The 26342-nt window shown below is 39.1% G+C and overlaps 2 protein-coding genes across 4 annotated transcripts in view; both read left to right on the forward strand.

Annotated features, from left to right (window-relative positions):
* The window catches only part of abi2b (abl-interactor 2b), a 50725-nt gene extending 40749 nt beyond the window's left edge, over nt 1-9976 (forward strand). The window contains exons 12-13 of the transcript XR_014699779.1: nt 9459-9531; nt 9952-9976. The gene's annotated coding sequence lies outside the window, so the exon portion shown is untranslated. The remainder of the gene's footprint in view (nt 1-9458; nt 9532-9951) is intronic.
* Nucleotides 9977-12876: 2900 nt separating this feature from the next.
* LOC311509026 (cell adhesion molecule CEACAM5-like) lies at nt 12877-26184 on the forward strand. 3 transcript variants are annotated; one of them, XM_084574052.1, is made up of 20 exons: nt 12885-13008; nt 13290-13362; nt 13818-13961; nt 14154-14279; nt 14369-14529; nt 14656-14752; nt 14830-14982; nt 18951-19076; nt 19160-19320; nt 19485-19590; nt 19878-19973; nt 20481-20516; nt 20810-20848; nt 22639-22683; nt 22757-22795; nt 23111-23146; nt 23383-23427; nt 23503-23541; nt 23708-23770; nt 25358-26183. In XM_084574052.1, the coding sequence occupies exons 2-19, from the start codon at nt 13296-13298 to the stop codon at nt 23761-23763; spliced, it is 1572 nt and encodes a 523-aa protein (XP_084430178.1). In that variant the 5' UTR covers nt 12885-13008; nt 13290-13295; the 3' UTR covers nt 23764-23770; nt 25358-26183. The 3 variants fall into 3 exon arrangements, with proteins under 3 accessions (XP_084430180.1, XP_084430178.1, XP_084430179.1); XM_084574054.1 differs by lacking the exon at nt 19878-19973 and having other exon boundaries at nt 12877-13008; nt 25358-26184; XM_084574053.1 differs by lacking the exon at nt 12885-13008 and having other exon boundaries at nt 13186-13362.
* The last annotated feature ends 158 nt before the right edge of the window (nt 26185-26342 follow it).

Below are 26342 nucleotides of genomic sequence, written 5' to 3' on the forward strand. Positions count from 1 at the left end.
GTGTGTGTGTGTGTGTGTGTGCAAGCAAGAAATCATTAAACTAACAAATAATATCAATAGAATAATTGAGATTATCACAATTAAGTTGTCAGGGGTTTGGATGGATGTTTTTGATCTTGAGGAGAATTTGGGATGTTACAAAACATGTCATGTGATAACATTAGTGTTGTTTTTAGGTTTGTACATGATTTTTCAACCTTTTGGCTCAGGACAAGCTGTTTTGAGGACTTTCATTATTAAGTTTATTTACAATAGAGACTGCTATTGTGTTATTATTCTGTCTCCTTATATGGAAAAAAAGGTTCCTAAAGAAAAAGTCTTTTAGCGGGATTAAAATAAATGGAGAATTTTCTACCCCAGAAACTGTCATGACATTTTTGGGCCTTAAATTATATTTGTTGAGGTCTTAAAAAGCATTAAATTTGACTATTAAAATGGTGCAAGAACCCTGAACCAGCATGTCTTTGGATGGTGGGATGAAGCTGGAGTACCTGGAGAGAACCCACACAGACACAGGGAGAACATGCAAACTCCAGTCAGCCCATGGATTAGAACCCAGGACATTCTTGCTGTGGGGCATCAGTAACCACCTCGCCATTGTGCTGCCCGAAAACCCTTTTAAAAGAGAATTATTAATTATCGTTCAAATGAAACTTAAACTTTTTGCTCCACTTAGAAACGGTTTGAGATCAAGCTCTAACTTCCTCCTCTGAGATGTTCCTTTAAAATATCCACATACTCTTCCTTCTTCATGATGACATCTGTTTTCTGAAATGCATCAGCCCCTCACAACATGATGCTTCCCCCTTTTTCATCCTTTGAAAATCAAGTAAAATAACTATTAAACTATAATTATATCTAACAATTATACTTTCAGATCGCTGTAAACTGAAAACCACAACTGGAGAGCTGACCATCTCAAACCTGACTCCAAAGGACAGCGGCAGCTACACAGTAGAGATCAACGGTGACGCCATCAAAACAACTAAAATCAATGTTATCTGTAAGTACATTGTGACTGAAGTTTGTCTTCAATATTCATTATTTATTCATCTGATCTCTGATTAAATGTTTGTTTGTTTCCATCAGCTGAAGTTCCTACACCCACTGTGTCAGAAAGCTGTGATGCTGAAAAGACCCAATGTGTTCTCACCTGTGAAGGCATCACTACAGACTCTGGACCAGTCGTCTATACCTGGTGGTCAGGTAACGTGACGAAGAGTCAAACCAAGGAGCTCAGCATAACAAAGGTGAATTTCTGTGTGTGAATCAGTAACAGACAGATGAAGTAATTCACACATTCATGCATCGCTCTGTGATGTTCAGGATTTTGTTTTATGAGCTTCAATCTAATGTAGTTTTTACTGGATTTCTAGGAGGAGAAGTTGTCTTTCTTCAGGTGTATGATGGAAAACCCAGTCAGTACTAAAAGGAGCAACCAAGTGGTCAACCCGGTCCTCATCTCCAACACAGGTGAGTTGTCACAGCATCAAATATCTGATATAGTAAATATTATAAAATGATGTAAATAACTTGTTTTTATTTTGCAGATAATCCAGACATCTACAAGAAAGTAGGAGACACAGTTGTCTTTAGTCCAGGCTCTGTGGCTGCTACTATCACTAGTATAGTATGGAAACATGGATCAGCCATTGCTGTGAAGTGGGACGGAGGCGAATCTGTCTCCTACGGGGACTTCAAAGGTACAGTCACTCATTATTTAACAGTTAATGGTTGTATGCAGTGATTATCCACAGAGTTTTGAATGTTGGTCAAGTCCTTGTTCTCTTTAAGAAAGTATAATCCTTTAAAATATCCTTAATTCTTCTAAATCAACCTAATTAAACCCTCAAAACATGTTCAGTCACAATTCATGTCACAATTCATTCAATACGCGAAAACCCTTTCATTCATTCATTCATCTTCTGTAACCGCTTATTCCAGTTAAGGGTTGCGGGGTTTGCTGGAGCCTATCCCATCATGATGGCGAGAGTCTCCAGTCTATCTCAGGGCTAACACAGAGAGACAGACAACCACTCACACTCACACCTACGGCCAATTTAGAATCACCAGTGGACCTAACCACAGGGTTCCCGCGGGTCCTTAAAAAGTCTTAAAATGTCTTAAATTAAAATCCGGATAATTAAGGTCTTAAATTGTCTTAAAGTTACCGTAAATTTGCTTTAGGTATTAAATTTCCAGAAGGTTCGTGTAATGCCGATGGGAAAGCACAGTGGCAAACTGTAAAACATCTAATAGCTGTATTTGTTTGATTAACTTAAAAAATACTGTGTAGTAAATGAGCGACTCAGCGATTAATAGCCGTTTTACGGTACGTCAGACAGACGCTGACGTCGGGCTGCGTGTCGCCATTATGCGGTTGTTGAGGTGAGTGGTTAAACATGCGAAGATGGGGAAGTGGAAATTTAACGACAAATGGATAGAAGAGGATTTATTTAGGAGGTGGTTGGCTCCTGCTGAAAACAAGAACGAGGCAATGTGTGCAAATTGTACAAAAAGACTTTTTCATTAGGGACCATGGGGCTCAAAGCCTTCGACTCGCATATGAAAGGAGGAAAGCAGCAGCGGTACACAGCAACAGTTAGCCATAGCAGGGCCAGGCTAATCCCTGCTCGCCATATATCGCCAAATATGGCATGGCTTCATTCATCAAGAAGGAGCTATCGGGCAGCGTTAGTGAGAAGACATACGAAAGCATGAATAAAACGACAAAGAGCAAACAAATAGACATTATCTCGTCATCTCCTGCTACTATGGGTCAGAGTTCATGGGTCAGTCCAGAGCTGAGGACATGTTGTTCTAGGTGACAGTCTATGGTCACTATGACAACCTGACAGGTAACAGCACATTAGCTCAGAGTTTAAGGAGTGTAACTGCTGGTAGTTGTACTTGATTTTGTCTTAATATGACAATTTGTGATTTTATGGGATGTTTTTGGGACGGTTGGCCACATCTAGTGTCGGCTTTCTCTTGTTGCCATAACAACAGTAGACGTTCACGTAATGACTAATGAGCTGTAAATAGAGATGCAAAATCAATCTATGTTGTAAATACAGATTAGATGTTGTATTTTAGGTCGCTGCACGCTGAAAACCACAACTGGAGAGCTGACCATCTCAAACCTGACGCCAAAGGACAGCGGCAGCTACACAGTAGAGATCAACGGTGACGCCATCAAAACAACTAAAATGTTTATCTGTAAGTACACTGTGACTGAAGTTTGTCTTAATTTATTAATTTATTTATTCATCTGATCTCTAATTAAATGTTTGTTTCCATCAGCTGCTGTTCCTACTCCCACTATCTCCAAACGCTGTGATGATAAGATGACCTACTGTGTTTTCACCTGTGAATTCAACAACACTGCAGGCGCTGAACAAGTCACCTATACCTGGTGGTCAGGTGATGTGATGAAGAGTGAAACCAAGGAGCTCAACATAACAAAGGTACAAACATGATGATGGTGTTAGTAGGTGAATGTGACATATTCAAGCATCGCTCTGGGACTTTACACCAAACATCATCTTCTATAATCTGGAAGTATAAAGACAAAAGTAGCATTTTGGTTCATGATCTTCAGACTAATGTTGTTTTTCTTCTGGATTTCTAGGAGGAGGAGAAGGATCCTTCATTTATCTGTAAAGTGGAAAATCCATTCAGCTCTGAAAGAAGCAAAGAAGTCCTCAACCCTTTTCTCAAGAGTGAGTTTCACATCAGTAAATATCTACACAGTGATCTCAGAGGGCTGATCTGTGGAAGAGGAGTTTAACTCATTCATTCAACCACTGTTAGAAATGATCACCTGATCAAGTGATGTCTGTTCGTTAGTAATGAGAGACTTTTAAAAGATTCTGTCCTTGGAGCTGGTAACTAAATAAACTAGAAATAAATCTAAACTAGATTGATTCATTCATGTTGATGTATAAGGAGATCAGCTGACATTAGAATACAGGATGCTTGAAAACCACTGGAAGATTAATTAATTTATTTTTTTGTAGACAGTCAGAGTTGGATAGTGGTAGTGGTCTTGATTCCGGTGGTGGGAGTTGGTATTGTCATCCTCGTCCTTTACATACGCAAACGCAAAGGAAAAAAAGGTAAGCATTATGTTCATTCTACAGATAAATATCAATTGTTATATTATTATTATAAATGTATTTATATTTACATTATTTACATCTCTAGGTGTGGTTTGTCTGTGTAGAAGTGATTCTTGTGCAAATTTAACAACAAGATGGTACAGAAAGGATGCCAGTCATAGAGAGTTAATGATTTAACATCCACCTGTTTAATTGCTGATAACGTTTAGTTATCCTGTGACACATCAGCTGGTGGAACCGATCAAAACACTGAATGGAGCCGTGTTAGATCAATAACTTTAGCTTCATGTCTGCTACAATAATTAGATTGATAGATGGTTAATATTCCAGTTATTTATTGATTCTAGAAATGTAAGAAAATAATATAATAACAAATGTGGATTTTACACCAAGTGACAGATGTTCCGGTCTCTTATTATTTAACAGTGAACAAGACAGATAAAGATGTCAAGAATGGAGCTGGTGAGTAAAATGATATTTAATATTATAGCTGATTTGTAACCAAATATTCTCTTTTTATCTGTGTTCTTAAATATCACTGAGCAGAAACATCTCTTCTTAAAGTCAGAGTGAGTATTTCTGTGTCTTCCTTGGATTGGTTCTGTCTGGCACAGTGTTTCTATGAGGTGGTGTCCCACAGGGCTCTGTTCTGGGTCCATTGTTCTTTTTATACATGCTACAGATTATCAACTTTCATAACGAAATGGGAGCAAAGTCAGACTGTAAAGGTGCTCATACTGTACGTTGTAAATATGTTATGAAGATGTGTGCTGGTCATCTGCATTAGCTCGCCAAGCTTTGAACTGTGTTATCAACAATGAACCTGATGAGTAAAATATTGTTTAATAATGTGAATATTGGACAGTGTTACAGATACATTGTGGTCCTGATGATTATTTAGACTCTTCTATCAGTGTTTTATCATCAGTAAACTAGACTCTACTCTGTGTGATCAATGTGTCCTTTGACAGAGGTGGCGAGTGACCCATTACTTGATGAAAACAAGCATGCAGCTGGTGAGTAAAATAATATTTCATGATGGTAAAAACAGTGACAGCAGAGAAACAGAAACATTGTGATCCTCATTATATTTTTTTACTCTTTTATTTGTCAAAGAATCCAATCAGGACCAAAAAAACACTGAGACCAATGAGGATACTAGAGTGTGAACTGCAAGTAAGTAGAGTTTGATCATGTTCAGCCTCAGTTCTTCTTGAACATGTTAGAGCTGCATGTCACTTATTTAGTTATTTAATAAATGAGAGAGTTCACATTACATACAAGGACTCTGCAGGAGGTTGAAGCTGGAAACAGATCTCACAAATCACTTGAGCAGGGACGTTAGGGCGGCGAAATATCTTCCGCTGATCTTGTTGTGTGTGCACAGCAGGAACCAGAGTCTAGTTGAAGTCCCTGCAGTAGGGAGATGGTTTAACGCCTGTGAAGGTTCTCAGTCATCCAGGTCATGGTTTATCCAAATAGCGTTTAAGAAAGGCAACTGGACATGTAGAGTTTTTTTTTTTTTGGGAGGGGGGGGTCCAAATCTTAGCCAGAGAAGACAGATGGTTTGAAAGAGGTGTAAAGGAGAGGACTGACATATAATCTGCCATCAATCTACCATCTTAACTTCTGTCCTCAATAAGTTTCACCCCCATTCACACCTTAAGGGTTACACCCACTCTGGTGGTGAAACGCTGTCTCAAAAAAAACTCTACAAGTCCAGTTGCCTTTCTTAAACGCTTGTTTAACTAACCTGTGATGGCCTTCACTTCACACGCTGTGCATTGGACTTCTCATCTTCTAATCTGTGTGATTTGTGTGATACCAACTTGACTACATGTCCGTGAGCAGCCAGTTTCACACGTTGTGTCATTTGACTGCAGGGACGTCGAGCGGTGAAGAAACAACAGACATGGCAGCAGAAGCAGAGGAGCAGACGTGAACCGTCTTTACCTTAAAAAAAGAAAAGATAATGTCATTTACCTGTTTGTCAGTGTTTCTATGCTGGTCTGTTCCATTAAGGAGGAACAGTACTTTTACCAAAGCCAAGTCTGATGCTGGTAAGCTGCTTCACATGTTCTTGATCTTGTATATTTTATTAGAGAGGAAAATGTGTCATAGAAAATGTGTGGGCGCTCATGAAAGAATGAAGGATGACTCCCGAAGCTGTGAGCGAGTGAGCGAGAGAGAAACTCTTTACTTGAAGCTTGTTTAGTTTTTTTGCGTGACTTCACATTTCAGCTTTCATGTGATATTAAATCTCAGGGATCATCACTAGTTTAAAGCAGAGAGCTGATTACTGCTGCTGACCAGAGACCAGAGATGATTTTAGAGAAGAGCTTCCTCCTGTACCTCAGGTGAAGCTACACTACTATCAGTGTTTGTCTTATTTATCAGATAGTTTTTTTTAATCATATTTCAACCAGATTTTACTGCTTTGCCTCATAGACTGTTTGTATTTCACATCAAACATTTCTATTACACTGTTTTTGTCCTGTGAAACCTGCTATGAAAACAGAGGGGACCTGTGTCTCACTAATTCAATGTACATATTACAGCTAATCACTAGCATTCCTAAGCTAGCAACTTTATCTTTCAAAACATGTCATTTTATTAGTTCTTCTGTTGTGCTGAAATGGGTTTTAACGTGTGAAGATGGAATAAATTTTAAAAAAGTTTTTAAAAAAAATGTGTGGCTGCTGTGCTTTGTTCAGTGTCCTCCTGTCCACCACTGCTTCAGAGGTCTCCAGTCTGCAGCCAATGACAGAGCCAGCCTTCCTGATCAGTTCATTCAGTCTGTTGGTGTCACTGGTTTCTTGTTGCACACATTGACACCCATCAACCACAGCTTCTCACACAGTAACAGGATGGTGCTGAAGGCGCTGGAGAAATTAAAGAAAGTGATTCTCACTTAGTTGAACAAGCTGCCTCTCCCTCTACATCCTGTGATTCCTTCATTCCTGACTGGTCTGAGTTCACATACAGTATGCAAATACTGATTTTTTATTATTTACAGTAGGAACAATACAACCTCCTGTTCAATTTATTGGAGCTCCCAGTTACCAGCCTAACAGAGGAGTTTAAGTGTGCTAAAGTTAGACTGCAAATGACTCACTGAGTCAAAGGATCCAGTGGTTAGGAGTGCAGCACCTACTGTTAGGACAGGGAGGAAGTGGAACCCAAAAGAGGCAGTACAGCAAGCACAGTCGGCTCTTAAGCATAGGGATATTATAGGCAATGGGCGTGGAGGCTTAGGGCTGTGTGCAGGGAAACCTCTGTGGAGCAAGGCATCAGCATTCGAAAGGAGAAAGATGGTAGTGGAAGAGGTACAGAAACAAGAGGAAGCAGTTAGATGCACTAAGGCAGTGTGGGTGAACTGGGAGAGTGTGGAGAAAAGGAAGTTGAAGTGGAGAGAGCTTTGGAGCATGGAGGCTAGCAGGATTAGATTTATGATAGGGGCTACTTATGATGTGCTGCCAATTCCCCAGAACCTAAACCAGTGGGTAGGTGAGGATGCTGCCTGTCCACTGTGCACTTGTGTCTGCATGCTTAGCCATATTCTGACAGGTTGTAAGGTTAGTCTTTCCCAAGGACGTTACACCTGGCGTCACAACCAGGTACTGAAATGTTTAGCTGACTGTCCCGTGGGAAGATAGAGTTGAGGAGGCTAACGAGCGTAAGAGAGCTAAGTATGCAGAGTTAGCAGCAGATGCAGAGCAGAATGGATGGAAGGTTTATCTCCGCCCGGTAGAAGTCGGCTGCCGCGGATTTGTGGCAAAATCGGCGATTGCTCTTCTGAGCGAACTGGGCATACGTGAAAAAAGCCAGAGGACTGTGGTATCTAACGTCTTGGGCAGCAGAGAGAGCGAGTGAGTGACTCTGGACACGTAGGAAGCATGTTAGCTGGGGAGCAAGCTAAATGTAAGGATGGCTGCGTGACTTTAGTGTGTTTACAAATTATTATAGATGTTTACAAATCTATAGACGTGGTCGATTGGTTCGTGGTTCAATCCGCAGTATTGGGGCGAACCACGGTAGATTTGTTTGTGTCGTGACTCCTAAGGACTAGGCTAATTATTGAAATATTAGTTGTTGTCTAATATTAAATGGTGAGAAAAGGTGAGGAAAACGGGTTTTGCAGTGGCAGTGTGGAGGGGGGTGACTGCAGGACGCTGGAAGTCACTGTTAAGCCTTATTGAAAACCCCAGTGACATGCTGCATACTGCTGTTGTTTATGCCAGGTTCCTGATGTCTTTGTGTTGCTTGGTAACTATGGTTAGCTGCTGAGCGGGCCATACAAGCCTTTACTTAGTTTATTTAGATTGTAGGTTAAGCGAGCCAGCAGTATTTGGTTAGCTTATATTTCACAAGGTTTGAGTTAGCATCTGCTGCTGAGCGGGCCATACAAGCCAGCAGCATTTACTGTTCAGTTCATTTAGATTGTAGGTTAAGCGTCATATCACATGACTATAGGTTTGGTAGGGTTTCTCAGTTGAACAGGGCCTCTAAATGTGTTTTGCCTTGGATTTTGGCACAAGGGATTTGTAACATCTTATCCTGTGTATTAATGAATGTTCAATATGTGACAAAATATGTGCATAATGTTGGCTTCATGAACTCAGTTGAACCCGGTTGTGTTAACGAGGCTAACGGGAGCTCTGAAGTCACAACGAGATAGAGGAGTGATGACACTTTTAAATCAACAGTCTCAGTTTAAGGTTGGGAAATATTATTCCACCACGTAAAGGAGGTAACATTTATGATTGCAGTGGATGTTCAACATGAGGAGATGAACTAGTTCTTCCAGTGAAAACTTTATCACTTAATCACTGATTTCTTATTGTTACCTTTAGTATTGATGTTTTCTGTGGTTCAGACCCTGACGTCGTAGACATACCCGGTATACAGAATGACGTCTGGCTGTCGGACACGCCCACTCTCCCCCACCGGTGTCTTTCAACCATCTGAGATTAGAAAGGAAGACTTTGTTCATCAGCTACTATAAAAAATGTTTCTAAACTTCATCGGTTTCAAGCGTTTCATTTTATGATCTCAGGTAAGACACTCATAATAAATAAACTGATTAATTAATATTCTGATTAAATTTAGCCTTTTTAGGGCGGAAACCGCAAACGTTTTTGAGGAAGTGGAAAAATTTAACTGCACAAGTTATTTTACTTTCAGTTTGACAAGTACACCACCCAACAATGCGGTTGCTCCCGGTTGTCGTTTAAATACTGCTTAATTTATTTTATTCACAGCTTCTGTTTCCTGGGATAGTTTCTGACATTGTTAGCAGTATCATTTGTGTTTTCTGTCTGATTTAAATGAATTTAGAGGACGATGAAGTCAGCTTTAACCACCGTGTTGATCACACTTCTAACTCTGGAAACTGTCCAGGCCAGCTCTGGTAAGTTTGAGCAAATGAACTTTATACTGATGTTTAGTATTTGAGACTTAGACACTCATGCTTGTTTATCAGAATAGAGGAATAGAAGAAACAACGTCTCTTTGCCACATTTATTCGTATTTTTTTACATTTTCTTCACTAAACAAACAATTCAGATGATTGGTGTCAGTGTTGCAGTGTTTTTGTGGTGAAATAAATCATGAAAATGAGAGATTATCTCACTACAAATTGATATGAAGTCCAAAAAGTCAATGTAAATAAAACGGAGGGCTGTTCTCCTCCATTAATATTCTGTTTATCAAATTATACCCAAGACCCAAATGATACTGTGTGCTCTACAGGAGTATACAGCTACACAAATATAGTTTGGTGCTATAATTTAAAGAATGACAGGTTTTGATATTGTTCTTTATTTTACAGACTACTACAAGAAAGTGGGACACAGTTATCCTTGGTCCAGGCTCTGTGACTACTAACATCAAGACTATAACATGGAAACATAATTCAGAACTCGCCGCGGAGTGGAATGGATACGAGATTGACTTCTACTCGACCTTCAAAGGTATTTAACACCTTTAATGAAACCCTTGAAAACAAAAGAAGTTGTAATTAATAAATTAAGCTGATCTTTACGGGTTTTACGTTTTCTATTTGAGGTGATTTAGATTTTAACATCTTAAAAAGCTTTTAAACATAAATAACCCCTTAAAGTATAACCTTAAAAACATGACTTATTGTCCTTTTAGGTCGATGTACGCTGAATACCAGAACTAGAGACCTGACCATCTCAGGTCTGACTCCACAGGACAGCGGCAGCTACACAGCAGAGATCAACAACAGAGTCCTGAACCCAACTAAAATAAACGTTATCTGTAAGTGGAGGAAATATGACTGAAGTTTGTGTTTTATATATTAATTTATTCATCTGAACTCTAATGAAATGTTTGTTTCCATCAGCTGAAGTTCTTACACCCACTGTGTCAGAAAGCTGTGATGCTGAAAAGACCCACTGTGTTCTCACCTGTGAAGGCATCACTACAGACTCTGGACCAGTCAACTATACCTGGTGGTCAGGTGACGTGATGAAGAGTGAAACCAAGGAGCTCAACATAACAAAGGTGAATGTTTGTGTGTGAATCAGTAACAGACAGATGAAGTAATTCACACATTCATGCATCGCTCTGTGATGTTCAGGATTTTGTTTTATGAGCTTCAATCTAATGTAGTTTTTACTGGATTTCTAGGAGGAGAAGTCGTCTTTCTTCAGGTGTACGATGAAAAACCCAGTCAGTATTAAAAGAAGCAAACAAGTCGTCAACCCGGGCCTCATCTACAACACAGGTGAGTTGTCACAGCATCAAATATCTAATATAGTAAATATTATAAAATGATGTAAATAACTTGTTTTTAATTTGCAGATAATCCAGGCAAATACGAGAAAGTAGGAGACACAGTTGTCTTTAGTCCAGGCTCTGTGGATGCTACTATCACTAGTATAGTATGGAAACATGGATCAACCGTCGCTGTGAAGTGGGTCCAAATCTTAGCCAGAGAAGACAGATGGTTTGAAAGAGGTGTAAAGGAAGACGTCTATGTCAGATTGGAGGAACCTTCTGTAAACGAAGGAGGTGGACTGAGATATAATCTGCCATCAATCTACCGTTTTAACTTCTGTCCTCAATAAGTTTCACCCCCATTCACACTTAAGGGTTACACCCACTCTGGTGGTGAAACGCCGTCTCAAAAAAAACCCTACAAGTCCAGTTGCCTTTCTTAAACACTTGTTAGCTAGACGGTTTAACTAACCTGTGATGGCCTTCAGTTCACACACTGTTCATTTGACTTCTCATCTTCTAATCTGTGTGATTTGTGTGATACCAACTTGACTACATGTCCGTGAGCAGCCAGTTTCACACGTTGTGTCATTTGACTGCAGGGACGTCGAGCGGTGAAGAAACAACAGACATGGCAGCAGAAGCAGAGGAGCAGACGTGAACCGTCTTTACCTTAAAAAAAGAAAAGATAATGCCATTTACCTGTTTGTCAGTGTTTCTATGCTGGTCTGTTCCATTAAGGAGGAACAGTACTTTTACCAAAGCCAAGTCTGATGCTGGTAAGCTGCCTCATGTGTTGTTGTGTGTTTTATATTTTATTGTTTGGGATCAAGTGTCTCAGCCAGCAGAGGAGAATGTGTTCAGGATGAAAGGTCTGGCCAAAGCATATCTAAAAACCACTGCAGTGTTTATGTAGAGGCACTCATGAAGGAATGAACCAGTGAGTGAGTGAGAAACCCTTTATTTAACTATTTCCTGAGTCAATAATAATAACTGTCATTTTGCACAAATCTGCTTTCTTTGCACTGCCTTTTTCCACGAACCACTACCTCACTATCTCATAGCTTTTTAAAGTTTTAGCAATTATTTGTTTGTAAAGTTTAGTCCACCAGCACACTGTATATACAGAATGTCTTTATATTTCTATTTTTTATCTAGATATTTTAGTATTGTTACTTTTTGTATATATATTTTTCACATTTGTATTGTGTTTATTTTTGGTAACTCCCCTGTCGATGTCATCATTGTCATTTTTTATACATATTTTGCCAAATTCCGTGCTGCTGTGACATAGAAGTTTCCCATACGTTGGATTAATAAACATGTCTTATGTCTTACTTGTAGTTTTAACTTTTTCACGTGACTTCACATTTCAGTTCAGTCCTGCCACTGTTCAGCTTTCACGTGATGTTAAATGACGTTATCTCAGGGATCATCTTTAAAGTCAAGATGTCCTCAGATTCCAAATGGTGCTTTGAATAGACTCAAATACATTTATCATCACTGTCACTAGTTTATAGCAGAGAGCTGATTACTGCTGCTGACCAGAGATGATTTTAGAGAAGAGCTTCCTCCTGTACCTCAGGTGAAGCTACTCTGCTGTCAGTGTTTGTCTTATTTATCAGATAGGTTTCAGATATCAGGCAGGTATGTATCATTGCTGTGTATATTAGCTAAATGGCTAAATTAATGAGCAGCTAACTAACTTAAGTTGGCTAGATGAGCAGAAGTGGGCATGGACCAGCCTGGCACTGAAGACGGTGCTGGCAGCCTTGTGAAATAATATAATATATTAATATATACACATTTTATTTTATATTCATATATAAACAGCTGCTTCATTTTATAATCTTAGATAAGTCACTTGGTGTTTTATTACTTTATTAATATCTGGTAAATATTAATATTAATAACTAGCATGTACTGTTTACAGGTATGTATCATGGCTGTGTGTATTACCAGAGGTATTACCTAAATGGCTAACGTAATGAGCAGCTAAGCTAAGTTTAGCAACAAACGGGAAGTGGGTGGACTCACATCGGAAATTGTGAAAGCGGAAGGGGAGTTAGAGGAAAATAATTAATTAACATAAGAAACGTTTCTACACTTCATCGGTTTGAAGCCTTTCATTTTATGATCTCAGGTAAGTTAACCATAATAAATAAACCGATTAATTAATATTCTGATTAAATTTATCCTTCTTACGGTAGAACCCGCAAACGTTTTCGAGGAACTGGAAAAATTTAACTGCGCAATTTAATTTACTTTCACTTTCATAAGTGCACCGCCCAAGAACGCGGCTACACCCGGTTGTCGTTTAAATACTGCTTAATTTATTTTATTCACAGCTTCTGTTTCCTGGGATAGTTTCTGACATTGTTAGCAGTATAATTTGTGTTTTCTGTCTGATTTAAACTAATTTAGAGGACGATGAAGTCAGCTTTAACCACCGTGTTGATCACACTTCTAACTCTGGAAACTGTCCAGGCCAGATATGGTAAGTTTAAGTTTTGTTGAGATCTACACAGCAAATAAAACTATATTAATGTTTAGTGTTTGAGACTTAGACACTCATGCTTGTTTATCAGAATAGAGGAATATATGAAGAAACAACGTTTCTTTGCCACATTAACCTCCCAAGGGGATTTATTCGTATTTTTTACATTTTCTTCACTAAACAAACAATTCAGATGGTCGGTGTTAGTGTTGCAGTGTTTTTATGGTGAAATAAAACATGAAAATGAGAGATTATCTCACTACAGATTAAAATTAAGTCCAAAAAGTCAATGTAAATAAAACGGAGGGCTGTTCTCCTCCATTAATATTCTGTTTATCAAACTCTAAAGACCCAAATGATACTGTGTGCTCTACAGGAGTATACAGCTACACAAATATAGTTTGGTGTTATAATTTAAAGTATGACAGGTTTTGATATTGTTCTTTATTTTACAGACAACTACAAGAAAGTAGGAGACACAGTTGTCCTTAGTCCAGGCTCTGTGTCTGCTCCCATCACCAGCATAACATGGAAACATAATTCAAACCTCGCTGTGGAGTGGTATGGAGGCACGCCTGACGTCTACCCGAAATTCAAAGGTATTTAACACCTTTAATGAAACCCTTGAAAACAAAAGAAGTTGTAATTGATAAATGAAGTTGATCTTTACAGGGTTTTACGTTTTCTATTTGAGGTGATTTAGATTTTAACATCTTAAAAAGACTTTAAACATAAATAACTCCTTAAAATTCAAGTGACAACCTTAAAAACATGACTTATTGTCCTTTTAGGTCGATGTACGCTGAATACCAGAACTGGAGACTTGACCTTCCCAGGTCTGACACTAAAGGACAGCGGCAGCTACACACCAGAGATCAACAACAGAGTCCTGAACCCAACTAAAATCACTGTTATCTGTAAGTGGAGGAAATATGACTGAAGTTTGTGTTTTATATATTAATTTATTCATCTGAACTCTAATGAAATGTTTGTTTGTTTCCATCAGCTGAAGTTCCTACACCCACTGTGTCAGAAAGCTGTGATGCTGAAAAGACCCACTGTGTTCTCACCTGTGAAGGCATCACTACAGACGCTGAACCAGTCAACTGTACCTGGTGGTCAGGTGACGTGATGAAGAGTGAAACCAAGGAGCTCAACATAACAAAGGTGAATGTTTGTGTGTGAATCAGTAACAGACAGATGAAGTAATTCACACATTCATGCATCGCTCTGTGATGTTCAGGATTTTGTTTTATGAGCTTCAATCTAATGTAGTTTTTACTGGATTTCTAGGAGGAGAAGTCGTCTTTCTTCAGGTGTATGATGATAAACCCAGTCAGTACTAAAAGGAGCAACCAAGTCGTCAACCCGGTCCTCATCTCCAACACAGGTAAGTTGTCACAGCATCAAATATCTGATATAGTAAATATTATAAAATGATGTAAATAACTTGTTTTTAATTTACAGATAATCCAGACAAATACAAGAAAGTAGGAGACACAGTTGTCCTTAGTCCAGGCTCTGTGTCTGCTACTATCACTAGTATAGTATGGAAACATGGATCAACCGTCGCTGTGAAGTGGGACGGAGGCGAGTCTGTCTCCTACGGGGACTTCAAAGGTACAGTCACTCATTATTTAACATTTAATGGTTGTATGCAGTGATTATCCACAGAGTTTTGAATGTTGGTCAAGTCTTTATTCTCCTTAAGAAAGTATAAGCCTTTAAAATATCCTTAATTCTTCTAAATCAACCTAATTAAACACAAAAACACATTCAGTCACAATCCAGGTTTAAAGTTGGCGAAAACCCTTTTATTCATTCATTCATCTTCTGTAACCACTTGTTCCTGTTAAAGGTGCAGTAGGAAAGTCTTATAAAACTAACTTTCTGTCATATTTGCTGAAACTGACCCTATGTTCAAGTATAATTGCATGAAGCAGGTCATTTAAAAAAAAATTCGGCTCCTCTGGCCCCACCTAGAGCCTGTAGCGCGATTTGCAAGACATCCACCGCTCCACATTCAGATGCACCAATCACGTCCAGGGGTGTATCTAACAGAGTGTCAATCACTGCTCATGGACACGCATTTCATAGCGCCCTCCCCTCCCTCCACCACCTCGACCTCGCCGTGGTCGTGTAGAAGGAGCCGGGACGTAATCCTCCTCCGAGGCCTGTGCCTCAGCTTCACTCTCAAACGTCTAACCACATCAACAGGTAGCGGTCATATATCTACCACATAGCAAATTGATAAATCTAAACTGTGGAATAAAACGCCACAATGAATGCGTCTAACTGTTACTGATAGCAAACATCACCGATGTAGGCTACTTTCAGAAACATCCTAACCTTGGTTTTGTCCTAAAGTTGGCTATTGCTAAATATTTTGACCTAAAATTATTTAGCAATAACGAAGGGTATTATAAAAACTATTTTGTTGTTGTTACGTCGGTGTGTTCCATGCTAGTTTGTTTACTCGCTCTCTCTCGGTTCTCTGCTCGTGCACAGTATTCCAGGGCCGATATGCACGCGCTCTATCGTGCACAGCTCTCCCTTGTGGGGGGAGGGGCTTGCGAGACCTTTTTGGGCTTTAGCGGAAAGTGGGGAGGGACTGAGAAGTTGTCGATGTTCAAATTTTTTGGCTAAGTCCTGGATCTTCGCAATCCTGCCTACTGCACCTTTAAGGGTTGCGGGGTTTGCTGGAGCCTATCCCATCATCGGGCGAGAGTCTCCAGTCTATCTCAGGGCTAACACAGAGAGACGGACAACCACTCACACCTACGGCCAATTTAGAATCACCAATGAACCTAACCACAGGGTTCCCGCGGGTCCTTAAAAAGTCCTAAAATTGTCTTAAATTTACCGTAAATTTGCTTTAGGTATTAAATTTCCAGAAGTAATCCCTGCACTTCATATATCGCCAAATATGGCATCGCTTCATTCATCAAGAAGGAGCTATCGGCCAGCGTTAGTGAGAAGCCATATGAAAGCATGAATAAAACGACAAAGAGCAAACAAATAGACATCATCTCCTGCTACTATGGGTCAGAGTTCACGGGTCACTCCAGAGCTGAGGACATGTTGTTCTATTCAGGTGACAGCCTATGGTCACTATGACAACCTGACAGGTAACAACACATTAGCTCAGAGTTTAAGGAGTGGAACTGTTGGCAGTTGTAGTTGATTTTGTCTTAATTTGACCATTTGTGATTTTATGGGATGTTTTTCGGACTGTTGGCCAAATCTAGCGTCAGCTGTCTCTTGTTGCCATAGCAACAGTAAACGTTCACGTAATGACTAATGAGCTAATGAGAATACATGATTTTACCAGTTAGTAAACCTATAGAAAAGGATGAGTCTAATTTGCAAAGTTTACCATTAAATTTATAGGACACAGACACACACAGAATGATTTTGTATCTAATGTGTGTGTGTGTGTGTGTGTGTGCAAGCAAGACATCATTAAAATAACAAATAATATCAATAGAATAATTGAGATTATCACAATTAAGTTGTCAGGGGTTTGGATGGATGTTTTTAATCTTGAGGAGAATTTGGGATAGGGCTGAAACGATTCGTCGAGTTACTCGATTAACTCGATTACAAAAATTGGTCGAGGCAAAAACTCTGCCTCGAAGCCTCGTTAAATTCCTATGACGCGCACTATACGCGCAGGGATCTGATTGTTCCACACGGACCGTTGTTTTGGAAGCACCTATGCAAGCACACCACCAGCGCGATACATTTTGAATTTAGTTGGCGCGATGGCGGAGAGTAAAGATGCCCATAAACGGCAAAAAATGTCTAAAGTTTGGGATCATTACATTCTAAAAAAGGAAGAGAACAAAGTGCAGTATATATACTGCAAAGTAGACCTGGCGTACCACAGCAGGACAAGCTCAATGATCCAGCATCTAAACAGAAAACATCCACATGCTGTTTCACCAAGCGTCGCTGAAACAAGGTAACGTAACCTAAACCTGTAATTAATTAATGTTCGCTGATTTTAATCGCATACTGTATGTAGCGATGTCATGATGCGGTTTGACTAGATATGATGTTTAGCTTCAGGGGCGGAGTGGCAATCGGGACGACCGGGCCGGCCGAAGGATTTACGCAGCGGATCACAAATTGAGCGGCCGCGAGGCGAACGCGACCGGCCTGAGCTTATCAGAATCATTGACGTTAATAAATTCTCGCGAATAGCGGCCAAATACTCCCATATACTCCCCTATTATCATAAATTGAGCGGCCGCGAGGCGAACGTGACCGGCCTGAGTTTATCAGAATCATTGACGTTACTAAATTCTCTGCACCCTCATCTCTCTCACTCTTCCTCACGCACAGCACGCGTTCACAAACAAACACACAGGTTGCTAGGTTACCCCAGAAATTATGTATTATTTGTTAGTAGCCTAATGGTAAATGCTGCAGGTGTAGAAATCTACATAAAACTGATATTTACTTTGATGTCAGGGATAGATTACAGCATGAAACTTGTTGTGCATATTAATAAATTAAATTGCTTTTTGTTTTACAGTAAGTTAGCTTAACTGTATTGTTATGTAATTGTTGGCACTGGCACTTTTAATGGGTAAATTGCAATAAATGGGCTTAGTTTTGGAGCCAAATGTTGGAGTTGGAGTTCTCTGTTTTTTTGAGAAATAAAAGGCAAATGCTTGATCATTTTACAGCCACATAATTTTCGTTATGCATCATTTGTTTTGGTTGTTTAAAAACGTAAAAAAAATATCCGATTAATCGATTAATCGATCGATAAAGTGCTAGATTAATCGATTACAAAAAGAATCGATAGCTGCAGCCCTAATTTGGGATGTTACAAAACATGTCATGTGATAACATTAGTGTTGTTTTTAGGTTTGTACATGATTTTTCAACCTTCTGGCTCAGGACAGGCTGTTTTGAGGACTTTCGTTATTAAGTTTATTTACAATAGAGACTGCTATTGTGTTATTATTCTGTCTCCTTATATGGAAAAAAGGTCCCTAACGAAAAAGTCTTTTTGCGGGATTAAAATAAATGGAGAATTTTCTACCCCAGAAATTGACATGACGTTTTTGGGTCTGAAATTATATTTGTTGAGGTCTTAAAAAGCATTAAATTTGACTATTAAAATGGTGCAAGAACCCTGAACCAGCATGTCTTTGGATGGTGGGAGGAAGCTGGAGTACCCAGAGAGAACCCATGCAGACACAGGGAGAACATGCAAACTCCACACAGAAAGGAACCAGTCAGCCCATGGATTAGAACCGGTGACCTTCTTGCTGTGAGGCATCAGTAACCACCTCGCCACTGTGCTGCCCGAAAACCCTTTTTTAATTATTAATCATCGTTCAAATGAAACCTAAACTTTTTGCTCCAATTAGAAACAGTCTGAGATCAAGCTCGAACTTCCTCCTTTGAGATGTTGCTTTAAAATATCCACATACTCTTCCTTCTTCATGATGACATCTGTTTTCTGAAATGCATCAGCCCCTCACAACATGATGTCTCCCCCTTTTTTACCCTTTGGAAATCAAGTAAAAAAACTATTAAACTATAATTATATCTAACAATTATACTTTCAGGTCGCTGTAAACTGAAAACCACATCTGGAGAGTTGACCATCCCAAACTTGACTCCAAAGGACAGTGGCAGATACACAGCAGAGATCAATGGTGATGCCATCAAAACAACTAAAATCAAGGTTATCTGTAAGTACATTTTGACTGAAGTTTGTCTTGAATATTAATTTATTTATTCATTTGAACTCTAATTAAATGTTTATTTCCATCAGCTGCCGTTCCTACTCCCACTATCTCTACAAGCTGTCACGATAAGAAGACCTACTGTGTTTTCACCTGTGAAGGCATCACTACAGACTCTGGACCAGTCAGCTATACCTGGTGGTCAGGTGACGTGATGAAGAGTAAAACCAAGGAGCTCAACATAACAAAGGTACAAACATGATGATGGTGTTAGTAGGTGGATGTGACATATTCACACATCGCTCTGGGACTTTACACCAAACATCATCTTCTATAATCTGGAAATATAAAGACAAAAGTAGCATTTTGGTTCATGAGCTCAAGACTAATGTTGTTTTTCCTCTGGATTTCTAGGAGGAGAAGGATTCTTCATTTATCTGTAAGGTGGAAAATCCAGTCAGCTCTGAAAGCAGCAAAGAAGTCAACAACCCTTTCATCACCAACAATGAGTCTCACAACAGTAAATATCTACAGTGATCTCAGAGGGCTGATCTGTGGAAGAGGAGTTTAACTCATTCATTCAACCACTGTTAGAAATGATCACCTGATCAAGTGATGTCTGTTCGTTAGTAATGAGAGACTTTTAAAAGATTCTGTCCTTGGAGCTGGTAACTAAATAAACTAGAAATAAATCTAAACTAGATTGATTCATTCATGTTGATGTATAAGGAGATCAGCTGACATTAGAATACAGGATGCTTGAAAACCATTGGAAGATTAATTTATTTATTTTTTATTTTTTTGTAGACAGTCAGAGTTGGATAGTGGTAGTGGTCTTGATTCTGGTGGTAGTTGTTGTTGTCATCCTCGTCCTTTGCATACGCAAATGCAAAGGAAAAAAAGGTAAGAATTTGCACAGCATTATGTTTATTCTACAGATAAATATCCACTGTTATTATTATTATTATAAATGTATTTATATTTACATTATTTACATCTCTAGGTGTGGTTTGTCTGTGTAGAAGTGATTCTTGTGCAAATGTCCCGACAAGATGGTACAGAAAGGATACCAGTCATAGAAAGTTAATGAATTCAATCCATAAACATTGATACATTTTATGTTTTACTAAATACAATTAAAGGGAATCACTTTGTAAACAGGAAGCTGATAACGTTTAGTTATCCTGTGACACATCAGCTGGTGGAACCATTTAAAACACTGAATGGAGCCGTGTTAGATCAATAACTTTAGCTTCATGGCTGCTACAATCATTAGATTGATAGGTGGTTAATATTCCAGTTATTTACTGATTGATCAGTTCATTGTTTGTTCTAGAAATGTAAGAAAATAATGACAAATGTGGATTTTACACCAAGTGACAGATGTTCTGATCTATTATTATTTAACAGTGAACAACACAGTTAAAGATGCCAACAATGGAGCTGGTGAGTAAAATGATATTTAATATTATAGCTGTTTTGTAACCAAATAACCTGTTTTTAGTCGTGTTTTCTTAAATATCACTGAGCAGAAACATCTCTTCTTAAAGTCAGAGGTGGTGTCCCACAGGGCTCTGTTCTGGGTCCATTGTTCTTTTTATATGTGCTACAGATGATCAACTTCATAATGAACCAGGAGCAAAGTCAGATTGTAAAAGTGCTCATACTGTACGTTGTAAATATGTTTTGAAGATGTGTGCTGGTCATCCCAATTCCTTTTTTTTGTTGTTTTTGTACAGTGAACCAAGAAAATCGTCCTGATGACAACGTTAAAGTTGGTGAGTGAAATGCTGCCCCAAGTCTCTGTTCAGTTTTGATTCTCTGCATTAGCTCCCCAAGCTGTGAACTGTGTTATCAACAATGAACCTGATGAGTAAAATATTATTTAATAACAGGGACGTGCACAGGGGGGTTGCTCAGGTTGCTCCGGCAACTGCCCATATGTCCTTCTCGACTCACGTTGCCCTTCTGAGGTCGGAAAAAAAATTGTACAATGGATGCAGAATTTCACGTAGGCCTAGATAAAAAAAAAAAAATAATAATCGCAAAGCCTCATTCACTTCCATTCGGGCACCGAAAGTGAAAGTCAGTAGGGGCAAACTCTGTTTACATGGCTGCAGCGCTGCACGCGACCGGCAGCGGCCCTAGTAGGAGCACGTCGAGGTTGTCGCATGGACAGTAAAAGATAGGGTTGTCGGTTGAGATGACTCAACGTTGTCGGAGAAGGTGAGTTTGTGATGTATAACAAACGAACGATCATCATCATCAAGTTTTATTAAATTAATTAAAATCTTCATAAATCCAGGCTGAGTTTGCCACGTTTAGCAGAAGCTTGCAGACAAGCAGCCCGTTATCACACAGCTCTGAATATTTTTGTTGAAATGGCCCCTAATAGGCGGCTTCTCCTTTGAAGCTTTTCATGTTTAGTATGCAAATTTGGAGAAACCTATCAGTGATTTGATAGGATATTGATAGTGTGCCGCCCTCAATATATGTACTATATCTTGGCATTAAGTTAAACGCCTTCTTCTCATCAAAACTCTGGAGACAGCCATCCGTTTATCCACAGGTTTATTGACTTGAAAAAGGGTGAAACTAAGAACGCACAAACAGACAGACAAATTGATTACTGTAAATCTCTTGTAGCCTACATACGCCATAAACATGTTTTTATCATGAATTAAATCACTGAACCTTTTTAACTCACTCATGTTTACATCTGTATTGTGTATATATTTAAACTATCACTTTAGTTAGCCATAACTTTCTTATTCTTAACATGTTATCGATCTTTTACTGTACTATAAACTCCCGCTGTCTATACACATAGCATATGTTAAATTAAATCAATAGAGACTCGCTTGGAATCAACTGAGAATTGTTATCAGCATTTTTCTTAAAACTTCACAAAACCTTTGTAATGACAAATAATGAACCGTAATTAAACATAAGAATATGCAACAATAATACATACTGACGATGCTTCGTATCGCATTACATTTAAACGGTTATTCGCTCATGTAAACGGACAGTATGCTTCGCTGTTTCCTAGGTAACGTACTTCCAACAGATATCGAACGTGACTTCTTCTCTCCACCTGCTGCGTCTCACCAAGATACCATCGCCCACTAGTGGTGGTATTATGAACTTACTAAACTATAAAACAAAATTATGGTAACAGAACAGATAGGGATATTGATGTAGGGATTTTCATGACTCAAGTCATGTTTTTCTGTGTTATTATTAGTAGTAGTCAAGGTGATTGAGTGCTGTATTTCAGTGTTTTACTTCTTTGTGTATATATATTTTAATAATTACCCTGTTATTCTCAGTCCTTCATATAGCCCGTGAGTTTTTGTTTGTTTTTTTCGGGGGGGGGGGGGTGCCCTTTTTTCAGGTCAGAGCAACTGCCCCTCAAAATTCCTGTGCACGTCCCTGTTTAATAATGTGAATATTGGACAGTATAACAGATATATTGTGGTCCTGATGATTATTTAGACTCTTCTATCAGTGTTTTATCAACAGTAAACTAGAATCTACTCTATGTGATCAATATGTCCTTTGACAGAGATGGTGAGTGAACCGTTACTTGATGAAAACAACGATGCAGCTGGTGAGTAAAATGTTGTTTACTCAGTGTGACAGATGTATAGTGGTCCTGATGATTAATTTTACTCTTCTTTCAGGTCAAACTCCCACTGAGTCCACAGAGTCCAAACAGCCAGGTGAGTGAAATGTTTTCACACCAGTAGGAGATAAAACTATGAGCAGAAACGTTTCTTCTTAAAGTCAGAGTGCGTATTTCTGTGTGCTCCTTGGACTGGTTCTGTTTGGCACAGTGTTTCTATGAGGTGGTGTCCCACAGGGCTCTATTCTGGGTCCATTGTCCTTATTTCTATATGTGCTACAGATTATCAACCTTTATAATGAACCGGGAGCAAAGTCAGACTGTAAAGGTGCTCATAGTGTACGTTGTAAATATGTTTTGAAGACGTGTGCTGGTCATCCTAAATCTTTTTTTATTTTTTATTTTTTGACAGTGAACACAGAAAATCGTGATGACAACATTGACTTTGGTGAGTGAAATGCTGGCCCAGGTCTCTGTTCAATTTTGATTCTCTTCATTAGCTCCCCAAGCTGTGAACTGTGTTATCAACAATGAACCTGATGAGTAAAATATTATTTAATAATGTGAATATTGGACAGTGGAACAGATACATTGTGGTCCTGATGATTATTTTAACTCTTCTATCAGTGTTTTATCAACAGTAAACTAGAGTCTACTCTATGTGATCAATATGTCCTTTGACAGAGGTGGTGAGCAACCCGTCATCTGATGAAAACAACGATGCAGCTGGTGAGTAAAATGTTGTTTACGGACGTGTGACGGATGTATAGTGGTCCTGATGATTCATTTTTGCTCTTCTTTCAGGTCAAACTCCCACTGAGTCCACAGAGTCCAAACAACCAGGTGAGTAAAATGTTTTCACACCTGTAGGAGATAAAACTATGAGCAGAAACATCTCTTCTTAAAGTCAGAGTGAGTATTTCTGTGCCTTCCTTGGATTGGTTCTGTCTGGTACAGTGTTTCAATGAGGTGGTATTTTTATATTTTTTTACTCTTTTATTTGTCTCAGAATCGTCCAATCAGGACCAAAAAAACACTGAGGACAACGAGGTTACTAAAATGTGAACTGCAAGTAAGTAGAGTTTGATCATGTTCAGCCTCAGTTCTTCTTGAACATGTTAGAGCTGCATGTCACTTATTTAGTTATTTAAAGAGGAACTACTGTTTTTTACAACCTGGACCTTATTTATGGCATAAAATACGATGGTTCACTCACCCATATAACTTTGGTGTCATTTTTAGTATTTAGTAAAATATTTAGCTCCGGTGGAGCGCCGCGTATATCCATATAGTGGGAGTGATTGGGACACTGCAACGCAGCCTCTAAATAACACATTATTTGCCGCGAAACGTTATTTCACCAATATTTTGTTATCGTACGCTAGTGCTATTCCCCGTTGAGTCCCGGGTTACCTGTAGATTGACCTACTAACCTCTGACCTAGATGATGTCATCTCTGAGCATCGCGCGCACCTGCAACGGACGTCATGTTTACCTGTAATTTGAAACTGCTAGTTTTTTGCAACATGGCTGAATATTTTTCCAATTCTGAGGTTGTGGACGACGACGAAATATTGGTGAAATTAATGAGTTTCGTGGCAGATAATGTGTTATTTAGAGGCTTCATTTCGGTGCCCCAGTCACTCCCACTATATGGATATATGCGGCGCTCCGCTGGAGCTAAATATCTTCCGAAGGACTAAAACTGACACCAAAGTTATATGGGTGAGTAAACGATCATATTATGTGAAGGTTCTCAGTCATCCAGGTCATGGTTTATCCAAAAAGCATTTCAGAAAGGCAAGTGGACTTGTCTGTTGTCTGTCACTGACTGACAGAGTCACAAAAATCCCGCCATAATCTATTTTTACCCGTCACTTTAATTTTTTAAAATGATAATAATGACATTCAGTAGCATTTGTTAGTTTGTCCTTCGTCTTCCATTGCATCAGTCCGTCCTTTTTTCACCTCTTTTATCAAAATCATGGTTATAAGGCTTTTTAAAGAAACTTCGGACATTCAACTGCCGTGACATTGTTCTGAGTGAAGCCAACGAGGTCATGCATCAAGAGAGACAGAGCCAATTAATATGCTCACTCGCCACCAAGTGGTCAGGGGCGTGAATTGCAATCTGTTAAAATGACAGATGGCCTTCTGATTTTTCTGTCATTGACTGGAAAAAAAAAAAAAAAACGGTCAATGACAGAAAATATTCGGTTAACGTGACCCCTGGTCCCAACACTGGAGAACCATTTCATCAGGAAACGATTCAACTGTCCACCTGAAGGACACTCCGTTGAAGACAACAACAGCCAAATTTTAGCCAGAGAAGACAGATGGTTTGAAAAAGGAGTAAAGGAAGACGTCTATGTCAGATTGGAGGAACCTTCTGTACATGAAGGAGATGGACTGAGATATAATCTGCCATCAATCTACCGTCTTAACTTCTGTCCCCAAGAAGTTTCACCCCTATTTACACCTTAAGGGCTGCCTTTCTTAAACGCTTTTTGGATAGATGGTTTAACTAACCTGTGATGGCCTTCAGTTCACACGCTGTTCATTTGACTTCTCATCTTCTAATCTGTGTGATTTGTGTGATACCAACTTGACTACATGTCTGTGAGCAGCCAGTTTCACACGTTGTGTCATTTGACTGCAGGGACGTCGAGCGGTGAAGAAACAACAGACATGGCAGCAGAAGCAGAGGAGCAGACGTGAACCATCTTTACCTTAAAAAAAGAAAAGATAATGTCATTTACCTGTTTGTCAGTGTTTCTATGCTGGTCTGTTCCTTTAAGGAGGAACAGTACTTTTACCAAAGCCAAGTCTGATGCTGGTAAGCTGCCTGTTGTTCTTGTTCTTTTATATTTTATTGTTTGGGATCAAGTGTCTGGTCAAAGCATATCTAAAAACCACTGCAGTGTTAATGTAGAGGCACTCATGAAGGAATGAAGGATGACTCCTGAACCAGTGAGTGAGAAACTCTTTACTTGTAGCTTGTTTAGTTTAGCTTCACATTTCAGCTTTCACGTGATATTAAATGACGTTATCTCAGGGATCATCTGTAAAGTCAAGATGTCCTCAGATTCCAAATGGTGCTTTGAATAGACTCAAATACATTTATCATCACTGTCACTAGTTTAAAGCAGAGAGCTGATTACTGCTGCTGACCAGAGATGATTTTAGAGAAGAGCTTCCTCCTGTACCTCAGGTGAAGCTGCTCTGCTGTCAGTGTTTATCTTATTTATCAGATAGTTTTTTTTAAATCATTTCTCAACCAGATTTTACTGCTTTGTCTCATAGACTGTTTGTATTTCTCATCAAACATTTCTGTTACACTGTTTTTGTCCTGTGAAACCTGCTGTGTTACCGGTTCAGTGGATGACTTGTGGTTCAGGAACATCAGGATGGTTCTTCTCCTTGTTGTTTGTGTCGTCACTGAAAAAACTGAATAAATCACTGCTGTGAAAACAGAGGGGACCTGAGTCTCACTAATTCAATGTACATATTACAGCTAATCACTGGCATTCCTAGGCAAGCAACTTGTTTTTATAGTGCACTTGCATCACAAATACGTTTTTTATCTTTCAAAACAATATGTTACTTTATTAGTTCTTCAGTTGAAATAGGTTTAACATGTGAAG

Source organism: Chelon labrosus (genome assembly GCF_963514085.1).
Source record: "Chelon labrosus genome assembly, chromosome: 24".
Classification (NCBI taxonomy): domain Eukaryota; kingdom Metazoa; phylum Chordata; class Actinopteri; order Mugiliformes; family Mugilidae; genus Chelon; species Chelon labrosus.

Coding starts and splice junctions, on each gene's coding strand:
- LOC311509026 (XM_084574052.1), top strand. CDS start 13,296: ATGAAGTCAGCTTTAACCACCGTGTTGATCACACTTCTAACTCTGGAA. Junction 14,280..14,368: donor AACTAAAATCACTGTTATCT/GTAAGTGGAGGA, acceptor TGTTTCCATCAG/CTGAAGTTCCTACACCCACT. Junction 14,983..18,950: donor CTCCTACGGGGACTTCAAAG/GTACAGTCACTC, acceptor TTATACTTTCAG/GTCGCTGTAAACTGAAAACC.